Here is a 12,303-nt window from a genome sequence, read left to right as displayed (position 1 = left end):
GATGTCATGGGATGTGCTTTGACTAGAGTGGGTTAAATGAGATGTCATTAGAATGTCACTTGTTTTTTCCTACCCCTTTAAGTGCAGTCATTAGAAAATTTCAGATGATTGTGTGGCTCACAGTTGTGGCTCACAGTGTCTATTGGGGCTCTTCTCGGAGTTGTTCACAACAGGCCTGGCATTTGGAGAGCGCTTCTTGCCACCATAAAGTGTCTGCCATTCCTTATGGCAGAACCACAGAAAGGGAGGCCTGGAATGAGGAGCCTTAAGCCATCTTGTTCAGCCTCTTGATTTACGGGCGGGGAAACTGAGGCATTGAGAGGAGAAATGATTCTGGTGCTCTGGTATGACCTGTGACCCCCCACTCTGACCCCGGTTGCCTTTCCATGCCACCACGGAGGGCAGGTTGGCCTGTTATTTTTCAGTGTGTCCCTCCCGGTCGTGGCCTCCGCTCCCCTCTGCTCTGGGAAGACCTGGAGGATTCTCCAAGGGGAGACTCACATCTTTATTCATGAGCCTCCTGGAGGGAGCCCGGGTTGCTCTCTGCTTTCCCTGCAGAGACGAATGTGGAAATGTACAGAAGTCCTCCTGTCGGGAATCCGGACAGCCACCTCACCTAGAGCATAAACCATCAGGCCCCACTCAGCCCTTCTCCACCCTCTGTACCTCCATCCCTACCCCACAGGCAGCATCGCCCAGGCAGGCTCAGCAGACCCACCGGGCATCTCGCCAACTGGCCCATGGTTTCTGTTGGCCACACCACCTCGTGTAGGCTTCTCCCAACACCCCAGTGTAGAGAGCGGCTACAGTGTTTGGACAGGTTCAAGGCTTGGACTAATGAGAGGGCACAGTCCTCTCGTGGCCACGTGCAAGTCCCAGCTTGGAGGGCAGGGCCCTCCCAGCACAATTATAGCCAACAGCTATGGTTGTAAGCTTAAACCTATGGTCTGAACATGTGGCCCCACGTGGCTGAGTGATGTGGGCTTGATAGAGTTCAGGTGCATGTAATTGAGTAGGATCGAACCCCACGAGAATGTTGTAAACATCTTAACCAGGCCCTTACTTTGCCCTGTGGCATCTGCTATTAAATACAGACATGGCTTGTAGTCGTGTCGCTGTCTCTCCATCAGAGAGGCAGCGTCCCACCGAGACCCAGCTTTCATTCTCTTATCTGTCTTTTCTCAACCCTTCACCGCCCCCACTCAGGTTTACCCTTGGCCATGCTGGCGAGGCATACCCCAGGAAGACACAGTGCCTACTTACCTCCTGCTCCCTCCTGTTCAAGCCCACTTCCTCCAGGACACCCCCTCCCCCCTGACCTCTCCAGGCCTGCCTGGGCCTCCTTCTTCCAATCCTAGGTGCCTAGGATCTGCATTGTTGCCTATCATAGTCACCATGACGCTGTGAAATGAGTTGGGTGTAGGGTGAAATGGGAAGCGATCTTGAATGGACCCCTTTATTCTCAGAGGAGTTGGGTGTGTCTGTAGGCTCGTCCCAGAAAGCCCATGCATGGCAGGCCACGCCCATGTTCCGCTGTGTCTACCTCTGATGCATGACATCTACCTGAGGGCAGGGACCAGGCGTTACATTTACTGTTACTCTGCGTGGCCTCTCCTCGCCTCCCTCCTGCCCACACAGAGCTCCGCACAGAGCCTGACACCAACTGGGCTTCTGCGAGTATCTGTTGAATGAACACTTCGGCAGGAAACCGTTGTTTGGACTCCCCACTTCTAATTAGGGGAGAGGTCTCTCTCCTCTTTCTAGCCACGAGACCAAGTGCATGTGCTGCTCTGGCGATGATTCATACCCTTATGAATCACCAGCTAACTTAGTGATGGGAATGACAAGTTTTCAGGCCAAACAGTGAGCCTTCTTTAGCATAGTGAGTTATGACAACCGTCAGAACACATGTCAACCCTTTCAGTGGCCGTCGGGTGAATGTGCAGCTGTCTCCTCAGGCTTGAAAAAGACCTGCAGTGCTGAGTCACTTTATTGGACAGTTACTTATTGGGCACCTCAGTGGCCTGGCCCTGTTCTGGGCACCAGGGAATACAGTGGAGATTGGGGGGCAAACCCTGGCCATTCTCTGCCTCCATTTAGCGTATAGTCCACTGGGGGAGGAAGGCGTTCATCAAGCCACCCCATGAGCATTTCCTCACAATCATGAGGATGTTTCCAAGGGCAGAATCAGTTGTGTGCCAGTACCTGGCCTGGACTCAGAGAAGGCTTTCCTGAGAAGATGAAGACTGAATCAGGGTCTAAAGAATGAACAGAGTTAACAGGTTTTGGCAACAAGGAACATTCCCATCAAAGAGAACAACAGGACTGTGGCCAAGAGCACAAGGTCCAAGTGACGAAAGAGGCTGAGGAACAAGGGAGGGGACCAGGTACTGGACACGAGGCAGGACCAGCCGGGAGGGCTCTCAGACCTGGGGGTGATTTTGGCCCTTCTTCTGAGAACAGTTAGACGCAATTGGCTGGTATGGGAAATGGACATGAGCAAATTTGGGTGTGAAATTTCCCTGTGGAGCTGTGTGGGGAACGGATTGGAGAGGCCTGAGAGGGAGGGTAGGGGAGCAGTTAGGAGGCAAAGAATGTGCAACATCAATGGGGCCAGTGAGCCAGCCCAGCAAATGGGGTCCTGTTCCCACTGAGGCCTCATAGGGTGAAGAGCCTGAAGCCCACACCGAATACCAAGTTAATCCTCAAGGGCACCAGCTTGGCCAGCAGCCCAGGACATGTGCAGAGACCCTCTCACTAACCCCCTGCTCACCCAGGGGCCATCTGCAAGCATCTGGGCGGACTTGAGAGGATGAGGAAAGAGGACGAGGGCCTGCAGCACCCAGGGGCCCAGAGGTCTTCCACATCTGTCATCTTCAGTAAATCCCACAATTCTGTGTGTGAGGCATCAGTATGGCCCATTTTGTGGGTAAGGAAATTGAGGCTCAGGTGGGTCAGCTGACAGCCAACTTCACAGCATGACATGGAACTGGGTTCTCACCCCACCTCTGCTTCTCATTAGCCTTGGGTGGGCCCTGATTTCTTTGAGGGACACACACTTCTGCAGCCCTGGGGGAGCGGGGATCCCACGTATCAATATCGTGTGGCCCCAGCTAAGGCCCAGGAGGCTGACAAATCCTCCGCCTTGGTCTTCACTGGCACATCTTCCCCAATCACAGAACTTGGGGCCACAGCTCCCATTCACCTGCCCTGGGCACAGCCTGCTGCTGGGGGGCGGGGGGTGAATGTGGATTGATGTGAGGGGCAGTAGGTATGCCCTTTTGGTCTTTAGACGGGGTACCCTGCTCCCCATGTGCCTGCTGCCTGGTCCAGCCCTGCTGAGGACAGAGACAGGAAGTGCCCACAGGATGAGTGCCATGTGGGGAGGAGGCAGCAGAACAATGGGCAGAGAGGCAGAGCCTGCTGGACCCTCCCGCAGAGGAGGGAGCACGGAGGAGGTGGACCACAGCTCAGCGTCAAAGGCCGGGCAGGCTTGCCAGGTGCAAGGCAGGCCAGGATGAGTGCCATGTGGGGAGGAGGCAGCAGACCAATGGGCAGAGAGGCAGAGCCTGCTGGGCTCTATCAGGGAGCATGGAGGAGGTGGATCACAGCTCAGTGTCAAAGGCCGGGCAGGCTTGCCAGGTGCAAGGCAGGCGGCATTCTGCACACAGAGCTTGAGTTCCAGCAAAGTGAGGGCAATGACCTCGAGGTGCAGTAGCAGTATTTCAAGGATGCAATAAAGAAGACCTTACCCTCAGGGAGGGGCGGGGGGTTGTGTATGTGGGTTCATGGGCCAGAGAGATAGGCTCCAGACATTTGAGAACAAAGGGAACAGAATGGACCCGAGCAGGATGTGCTAAAAGGGACTGCATTCCATGAGCCACGGGAAGGGAAGGCTCCCCTGAGGCTGAGGAGGGGAGCGGCCCAAGAAGATGGTTCTGTTCTTTGATCCCAGGGTGAACTCTAGTCCAGGCTGATAACGGGCAGAGATCTGTTCTGAGGTCTGCAGGCTGCCCTGCATCAGCCAGGAGTGGGCCGGGGCCAGAGCCCAGGAGAGACCGTCCTCATCGGCCTTGCTGCCACCCCCTGACCCCGCCCATCCGCGGTCACAGTGGGACACGGCAGGCCTCCAGGCTTGTGCAAACCTCGTGCCTCTGAAGGGCTAGGGGACCCGCATCCTCCATCAAAGCTCCTCCATCAAAGTGCAGCCGGCTCTGGTGCCTGGGAGATGGAGAGATTCTAAATGTCGCAATGTCTTCTCTGAAGTTAGAACAGTTTCTGGAAAGATGCGGTATACGGGCAGCAAGGTGGTGCTGAGGGCAGACTGGGTGAGGGGAGGAAGTGCAGTGTTGGAGGCCGTCTCTTTTTTGTTGTTAACCCTCACCTGAGGATAAGATATTTTTCCCATTGATTTTTAGAGAGTGGAAGGGAAGGGGAAAGAGAGAGAGCAAACCATGGATGTGAGAGATACATGGATTGGTTGCCTCCTGCATGGGGTCCAGTGGAGCTGCGGATCAAGCCAGGGATCAAGCCTGCAACCGAGGTATATGCCCTTGACTGGAATTGAACCCGGGAACCTTCAGTCCGAGGGCCAGTGCTCTTCTCACTGAGCCAAACCGGCAAGGGCTTGAGGCCATTTCTTTGATGCAGCCACCAAACAGCCTCTGTGTCACCCAGGTCGGGGTCTGGCATGCAGTCAGTGACACAACATATATTCAGCATAGGTGTCCGGGCTCACTCACCCCCCTTAGAGGAAACAAGCCTTTTAACATTCACAGCTGGATAGATTATGGCAAAGAAGTGCAGGGTTTGGGCCACTGTCTTTGGAGGGAGCTGGATAATTCGTGCAAAGCCTCCTGTTGTGGCCTAGGGAGAGACAAAGGCCGCGAGCATTTCCTGGTGTTTTCTTCTGCGCGTTGGTGGGTTCCGAGTGAGGGTGTGGAGCACAGGGGGGAGAAGTCTAAACTTGCGTAAGCCCAGAAAGTCCCAGACTGTGAAACCATTCCTCTGCTACGATGAAGAACAATGAATTGTCAGCAGCCTGCATAATAGGGTGGTGGGAGGAAACGCTACACTACATTTTAGAAATTTTATACTAATATCATTCCCATCACTCTTGTCTGCAGCTCTATGCAGCACTTGTAACTTATCATAATGTATTTTATACTCATGTATGTAGTTGATTAATATCTGCTTGCCTCACTGACCTTAATGCTGTGAGTCTTTTTCTATTTTATTCAGCACCTAAAACAATGCTTGACACAATTGCTTCTCAATCGTTATTGAGTTAATGTATCATAAAAAAGAGTCCTCATTTTGGTAAATTTCTTGTAGTTCACACACAATGCCAGAGGGGGGCAATACATACAAAAGGCTGAGGATTCCCAGTGTTACAAGACAATGGGAGTGAAGAATTACATAATGCGACCAATTCTTTTGCTGCACCACATTCTTATGCTTCATCATTTGTGGAATTGGGTTTATTTCCTTAGCTAATGCTCCATGGAGAGAAATAACAATATGTAGCAGGAAAGATCACACCTGTCTGCGTTTGCCTCCTGCCTCTGCCACAAACAGACAGGAACCCACAAACACCGTGACCTTGGAAGCTGCTTCTCCGGCCACGGTCCCGAGTGCACAGTGGTAGGTATGCTATGAGGACTAAACGAAATCGCACACATCAGGAGTTTTAGAACCGAGCCCACTCCAGCGTGCGTGACAATCACAGAAACTTTCCAACAAGTGATGAGGCCGATGAAAACCTTTCCCTCGTTCTCCGCCTCCTCTGCCCTGTGTGTCCTTATTCCCGGCAGGGCAGAGCTGCAGATGGACACAGTGGGGAGAGAACTAACTTAAGAGTTTGCTGGACCTTTCTGAGTCCACATTTCCTTTTCCACGCAATGGAGTTGAGGATACATGCTCGATGGGAATATTGTGAGAGCGAGTGACATAGCACAGATCAGAGCAGCCAATGCAGAGCCCCAGAGCCACACGTGGCTACCTACATCGATGTGCAAATTAAACAATGTCAAAACATTCCGTTCTTCCGTCACACATGTAACATTTCAAGAGTTACAACCCCCGCTGTCCTCAATGCTCTCTGTGGGTTTTTTCTTTTTCTTTTTTTATTCCCAGTGCGCAACATAGTGGTTGTCACATGGCTAGTGGCTGTTATTTGTAACCATGTGGTTTATGGAATTTTCCATCATCACAAGAAGTGCTGTGGCACAGAGCTGGCTAGAATGTAATAGATGTTCCGTAAGTGGTACTGCCGTTTGCAGTAGCAGCGTTTGTTACCCTCAGGTTGGCCCTGCAAGCATTCCTTCCATGTGGTCATTCAACAAGATCGTGCTCAGCACTTCCGTCTGCAGGCCTGTGCGATGTGCTATGGATACACTGGTGGGCAAATAGGCTTTGCACTCTAGGAATTTTAGTTCAGTAATAGTAAGTAAAGAATCCCCTAAATAAATAGGAATGACAGACAGTGCTAAACCTCTGTCTTAAAAACCCGCTTCTCTGTTACCAAGTAAAAGTTAACAAAAATCAAACCATCCCCCTGGGTTGTCTTGAGGACTCCAGAGACACTGAATGTGTAATTGGTTGCAACTACGTAGGACAATGATTAGGAAGAACAGTTCAAAAAGAAAGTAGTTCACTCATTCATTCACTACATAATGAGATGACTGGTGGCTGAGGGATCCTCGATGGGAACTGGTCAGGGAAAGACCAAAATGATTAGAGGGTTGGGACTTTCAACCCCACCCCAGACCTCCAGGCAGGGAAGGGGGGCTGGGGCTGGAGACTGAGTTCCATCACCAATGGCCGATGATTTTATCAACAAAATTTAATAAAATTGCACAAAACCCCTTAAACAATAGAGGTCAGGAGCTCCCTGGTGGTGAACACATAGAGGCACTGGGAAGCAGTGTGCCCAGAGAGGACATGGAAACTCCATGCACCTCCCCACACCTTGTCCTATGCTCTCTTCTGTTGGACTCTTCCTGAGTTGTGCCCTTTATACCTTTATAAAAAACTGGTAATCCTATATAATTAAAGGCTAATATGCAAATTAACCAAACGGTGGAACTACTGGTCACTATGATACATACTGACCACCAGGGGGCAGACGCTCAAGGGGGAGTTCTGCTCAGTCAGATGCCAGGCAAGCACAGTGGCCGTAGCACTGGTCACTATGGCCTCCAAGGCAGTGCTAAGGATGTCCAATTGCCGGCTTAGGCCCAACATCCCCTGAGGGCTCCCAGACTTCGAGAGGGCACAGGCCGGGCTGAGGAGACCCCCTTGCCTCCTGAGTGCATGAATTTTGTGTACCAGGCCTCTAGTAGTAGGTAAAGTGCCTTCCTGATTCTGAGTCATTCTAGCAAATTATCAAAGGAGGGAGTTGAGGGAACCCCCACCTTTATAGTAGGTCTATCAGAGGTACAGGTGACAACCTGGGACTTGTGACTGGTATCTCCAGTGGGGGCAGTCTTGTGGGACTGAGCCCTTGACCTGTGGGGTGTGCCCTAACTCTCGGCAGTTAATAATCAGAATTGAATTGACTTCTAGGACACCCACTTGGTGTCCGAAGAGTTGGAGAATTGGTTGTTGTGAGGGGTAAAAACAAAGCAAAAACTCACATGTTTGGTGTCAAAAGTGAGTAAAAAGCAGGTCAGAGCACGTAAGGATCCAATTTACCTATTTAGAAAGTTTCAAGTTCAAATTGCTTGGTTCAAAACTCAGCACCTGGCAACCTATCCTCAGGCACCTGAGCTCCCGAGAGGCATGGGGGAGAGGGGTGCAGAGGGAAAGAAGGGTGACCTTTTCCTCCATAGCACCCCTCCCTGAAATCACCCAGAGCTTTAGGAAGACTGATTACTTAGGGGCTCTAGCTCTTACCAGATAACGCGGCTGTTGTAAATATCACATTGGGTTCCCCATTAATTGCAAGGACCGGATCTCTGTATTCCCAGCACCGAAGACAGGGCCTGGCAAGAGAAAGGGCACAATGGATTTTGATGAATAATGCAAAACGAAGGACAGCAAAAATATGACACATTTAGGGAATGAGGGAACAAAGGAGAAAGCTGTCCTTCACAGCCATAGAACCGTAAGTTGTTTGATGGGGGAAAATGGCTGTCCAATGTTTGTTTTCTGAGATGAATAAAATGATCGCCGTTGTTTTATGCCACTAAGCTTAGCGGTGAGGTGGTATACAGCAGTAGTAACCAGAATGGATCTTGGTGTCTGGACATGGCTGCTACTGAAATGGAAACCTAAGCCAGCTCCCCCTCCCCCAGCAAGGCTGGTCCCTTCTCTGGGCCTCAGGTAAGGGGTCCCGATAAGGCGGAAAAGCATCTTTTATCTCTGGAGGGAAATATTCTGCCTTCATTGTGCTTCTAGGTGTAGGAAGAGTGGGCAGCAGGTCCCAGGGCGGGATGTACAGCGAGAGAGAGACTGAGGCTCCCCAAGGGAGACAGCCCCGAGTGGGCACCAAGCCAGCCATCTGTCCTGCTGGCAAGTGGCAAAACTTGCAAAACATATCCTCAAGAATGTGCTTTGAATTTGTTGGATTTATTCATTCAGAAATACATATATACCTTGTCTGTTTTTAAATAGCATGTGGTTATTGGGGGTGGGGAGAGAGTTTGAGGTTCATTGGCCTCTTTTCTTCCCTCCACCTGGAGAAAGTCCTTCAGCTTTGCTGGTCCAGACAGAGGGTCAGGTGTCAGATTCCCTGCCCGTTGTGAGGGCTTAGAGTCTAAGGCTTAGACTCATGTCCAGGCCGAGGCCCCACCTGGCTCTGCCCTGGCTTCTCCGGGTCTGTGCTCCTCTCCTCCTTGTACCCATCGTCTCCGCGGCACCCTTGCCAGCTGGTGGCTCTGAGAAGAAACCTCTTTCTATCTCTCCAAAGTAAGCCCAGTCATGTTCTATTTTTAATGGCTTTTAAATGTCTGCTCTACAAAAGAAAAGTCCCTGTAAAAGGCGGTGGGACACTGGGGCCTCAGCAGAGATGACAGCTGGCTGGGGAGGGAGCCAGGGGCTGTGAGAGAGCAGGTCCAGGCAACCTCGCTCGGCTCATGGGCAGGGACCTAGATGTTCTCATGGAGGGGAATGTGGACATCCGTGTAGAAACCCCCTCCCCCAACCCCCTCCGGGTGGGGAGAGGAGGCTGCTACCTGCCCAGTCCTTGTCCTTGTGGGAGTGAATGGAGAGGCCACAGCTGAGGGTTCCAGCTACCCCCATTGAGGCTGCACCAGCCTTGCCCACGGGACACAGTGAGGTGCTTGTGAGTGAGGTCACCCCCGCAGACAGCCTTTCCTGTGCCAGCGCCCTTGGCCTTGAGCGCGGGCCAAGCTGCTGCTCAGAGAGGCGAGCTCCCCGACCCTCCCCGGTCTGAGACCACCCATGTGCTGCAGCCTCTCTGTCTGTAGGGGCTCAGCTTCAGCCTAGACAGGCTGGTTCTCTCCCTGCGGCCCCTGACCGTGTCCGTTCCGCTTTGCAGTTCTTCCCTTACGGGGACGCCTCCAAGTTCGCCCAGCACGCCTTCCGCACCTTTGACAAGAATGGGGACGGCACCATCGACTTCCGAGAGTTCATCTGTGCCCTGTCCATCACGTCCAGGGGCAGCTTCGAGCAGAAGCTGAACTGGGCCTTCAACATGTACGACCTGGACGGCGACGGCAAGATCACGCGCGTGGAGATGCTGGAGATCATCGAGGTGAGCGCGGGCCCTCGGGGCCACCCGGGCTGTGGGGCACCGGGGCAGACCCGGTTCTGGGCCCTGTTTCTTTGACCCAGGTCTACAGCGGCTCCTTCCTCCTGGGAGCCCTGCTAGTGACAGGCCAGGCCCTGGATTCTCCTACCGGCCCCCCACTCCAGTGCAGGGCAGGGGGGGGGGGGGGTCCAGATCCCAGCGGCTGGCGCTGCCCACTGAGGAGGCATTGAACCAGCCCCGCACGCTCTGAGCTCTTACACAATGTGGGCCTACTGGGCCAGGAGGATGTTACAGGACTGCTTCCAGCCCGGCTTAGCTCTGCGGGGCTGGACTCGCCCTGTTCCTCCCACCAGCTTCCCCCCGGGCATGCGATGCCACTGCGGCTCCTCCGGTTGGCATTGAAAAAAGACTTTATTGAGTCATAATTTATAGCCCATAACTTCAGCCATTTTAAGGCACAATTAAATGGTTTTCAGTAAACGTAGCAAAGTGTGCAGCCATCACCATAATCCAATTTACATTGTCATCCTCCCTGTCCCAGCTGGTAAGGTCTCTTTGCCCACCTGTTGCCACCTCCAGGCGGCTCAGCAAAATACTGTCCTTCTGTGCATGTCATGTCAATGGAACTGAACAATGTAAGCATGGTGTGGCCCTCTGTCTCTGGCTTCCTTTTCATCTCTGTTGTGGGATTTATCACATTCATTTTTCATGCATAAATAGTATCCGATTGTCGTGTAAAATACGTCATGTCTGTTCATCTTTACCAATTGCTTCCACATTTTGGCTCCAACCTGCAAGTCTTTGAATAGATGGGCATTTATTTCTTTAAGACACTTTTCTAAGAAAAACATTGTTTCTACCGAGGAAACTGCCACCTTGAGAACTGTGTCTGATGAATAGAACAATTGGAGTCTTGTTGTTGTAGCTCTAATTGACAAATAGTCCCCAATCCATGGTGCTCCTTACACTGACTCCTTTCAGGGCTACATGGTAGTGGTCCATGTTGTGTGATTGTCTTAAGCGACTCTAAGTTCCTGATCAGTTGAGACCACATTCCATGTTCTCCCAATTCACCAAGGGCTAGGGCATGCTGACCATCGCCAACACTTCAAACTCAGTGTTTAAAACAGAAGGCATCATTTTCCTCCCTGACAAACCCTAACCCCATGGTTCTTGATCTCTCCACTGAGCTACTCTTTCTACGCATTTCCTCCAGCCAGAAACCTGGCAACCATCCAAAGTTCTTCTCTACCCAAGAGGTCCTGAGACTCACACATATCTGAGTATATCACTCTTGTATTTAAAGCATTTAAAGAGGTCTTTGAAGTAAACTGGAGTTGTTGATCCTATCATAGAACCTTCTGGTTTTTCTGCAGGCTATCTACAAAATGGTGGGCACCGTGATCATGATGAAAATGAATGAGGATGGCCTCACGCCCGAGCAGCGGGTAGACAAGATTTTCAGCAAGATGGATAAGAACAAAGACGACCAGATTACACTGGATGAGTTCAAAGAAGCGGCCAAGAGCGACCCTTCCATTGTACTACTTCTGCAGTGTGACATTCAGAAATGAGCTGAGGTCAACGCTATGGACTGCATAAGTTTCAATCTTCCATTCAATCTGCAGCTATCTCTCTCTCTCTCTCTCTCTCTCTCTCTCTCTCTCTCACACACACACACACACACAGACACTGCTTGGACTACCTATACATGGACTTGCTTCTTGTGTTTGAAACACTTGTGTGCATGAGAATGTCATTTGCTAATGAATTTTAAAAAGCATATATTATAAAACAACCTGCCACAATGTAATATGTGTAATATTATTTCATAACTAACCCTCCTTCTCCAAAGCCTGGCCAGAAATGTGCAACTAATAGTTCTATGACTTCTCATTCATGTTTTGCTAATGCTGTGTCTCCTTGATTACATGTCAGTAGCACTGAGAACGCCCCCCTCCCCCCGCTATGGTAATGTAACTTATAAGCTGTGTCACCATTTTCCTGTAAAATAGTACTGGGCAGACACACACAGGGGTTCTTGATTCGTCCATGTGGTCCACACACAAGAGCTTGTCTTACCAGTGAATATAAATGTACTACATTTGCATGCCTTTTAGGGTTGCCTTCACTCTTACCTCATTTGCATCCTACCAATCTGGAAAAAGCTGTTTTGGAATTAATGCAGTATAAAACTCCTGATAAATGACTCATTAAGTATATCTATCTATATATATATACACAAAGATATTATTTATTGAAAGTGACAAAAAAAATGTATTGATTTCTGCTTGAGTTTTCAAAGGCTTCCGAAAAGGTGGCGGTAGAGGTCCCAAATAAATTTATAACATTTGACTTTTTCCCTGACTTTTTATTTCACTAATTTTAGATGTGAAACAGATGTTTATAATTATCAAGGGTCAGCTAGCTACTACTTACCACATCTAGCCCTTAAACAGACAACTCTGGAATTCGAGGAATTAATGACGACAAAAGGGGAAAAGCAACCTTCCAACTTCATTCTGGCCCTCAAAAGAGGGACAATTTCATATGTAATGTTTACAGAAAACACAACTTTTTCATCCTTA

General features: G+C 50.6%; 1 protein-coding gene across 1 annotated transcript in view; it reads left to right on the top strand.

Moving 5' to 3' along the window:
• Positions 1-12,082, top strand: part of VSNL1 (visinin like 1) — a 64,348-nt gene extending 52,266 nt beyond the window's left edge. The window contains exons 3-4 of the mRNA XM_006767559.2: positions 9,503-9,718; positions 11,092-12,082. Of these exons, the coding sequence (XP_006767622.1) occupies positions 9,503-9,718; positions 11,092-11,289 (414 nt within the window). The 3' untranslated portion in view covers positions 11,290-12,082. The remainder of the gene's footprint in view (positions 1-9,502; positions 9,719-11,091) is intronic.
• The last annotated feature ends 221 nt before the right edge of the window (positions 12,083-12,303 follow it).

The sequence above is a fragment of the Myotis davidii genome, unplaced genomic scaffold, assembly GCF_000327345.1.
Source record: "Myotis davidii unplaced genomic scaffold, ASM32734v1 scaffold238, whole genome shotgun sequence".
NCBI classification, from domain to species: Eukaryota; Metazoa; Chordata; class Mammalia; order Chiroptera; family Vespertilionidae; genus Myotis; species Myotis davidii.
This window is presented reverse-complemented; position numbering and strand designations above follow the sequence as displayed.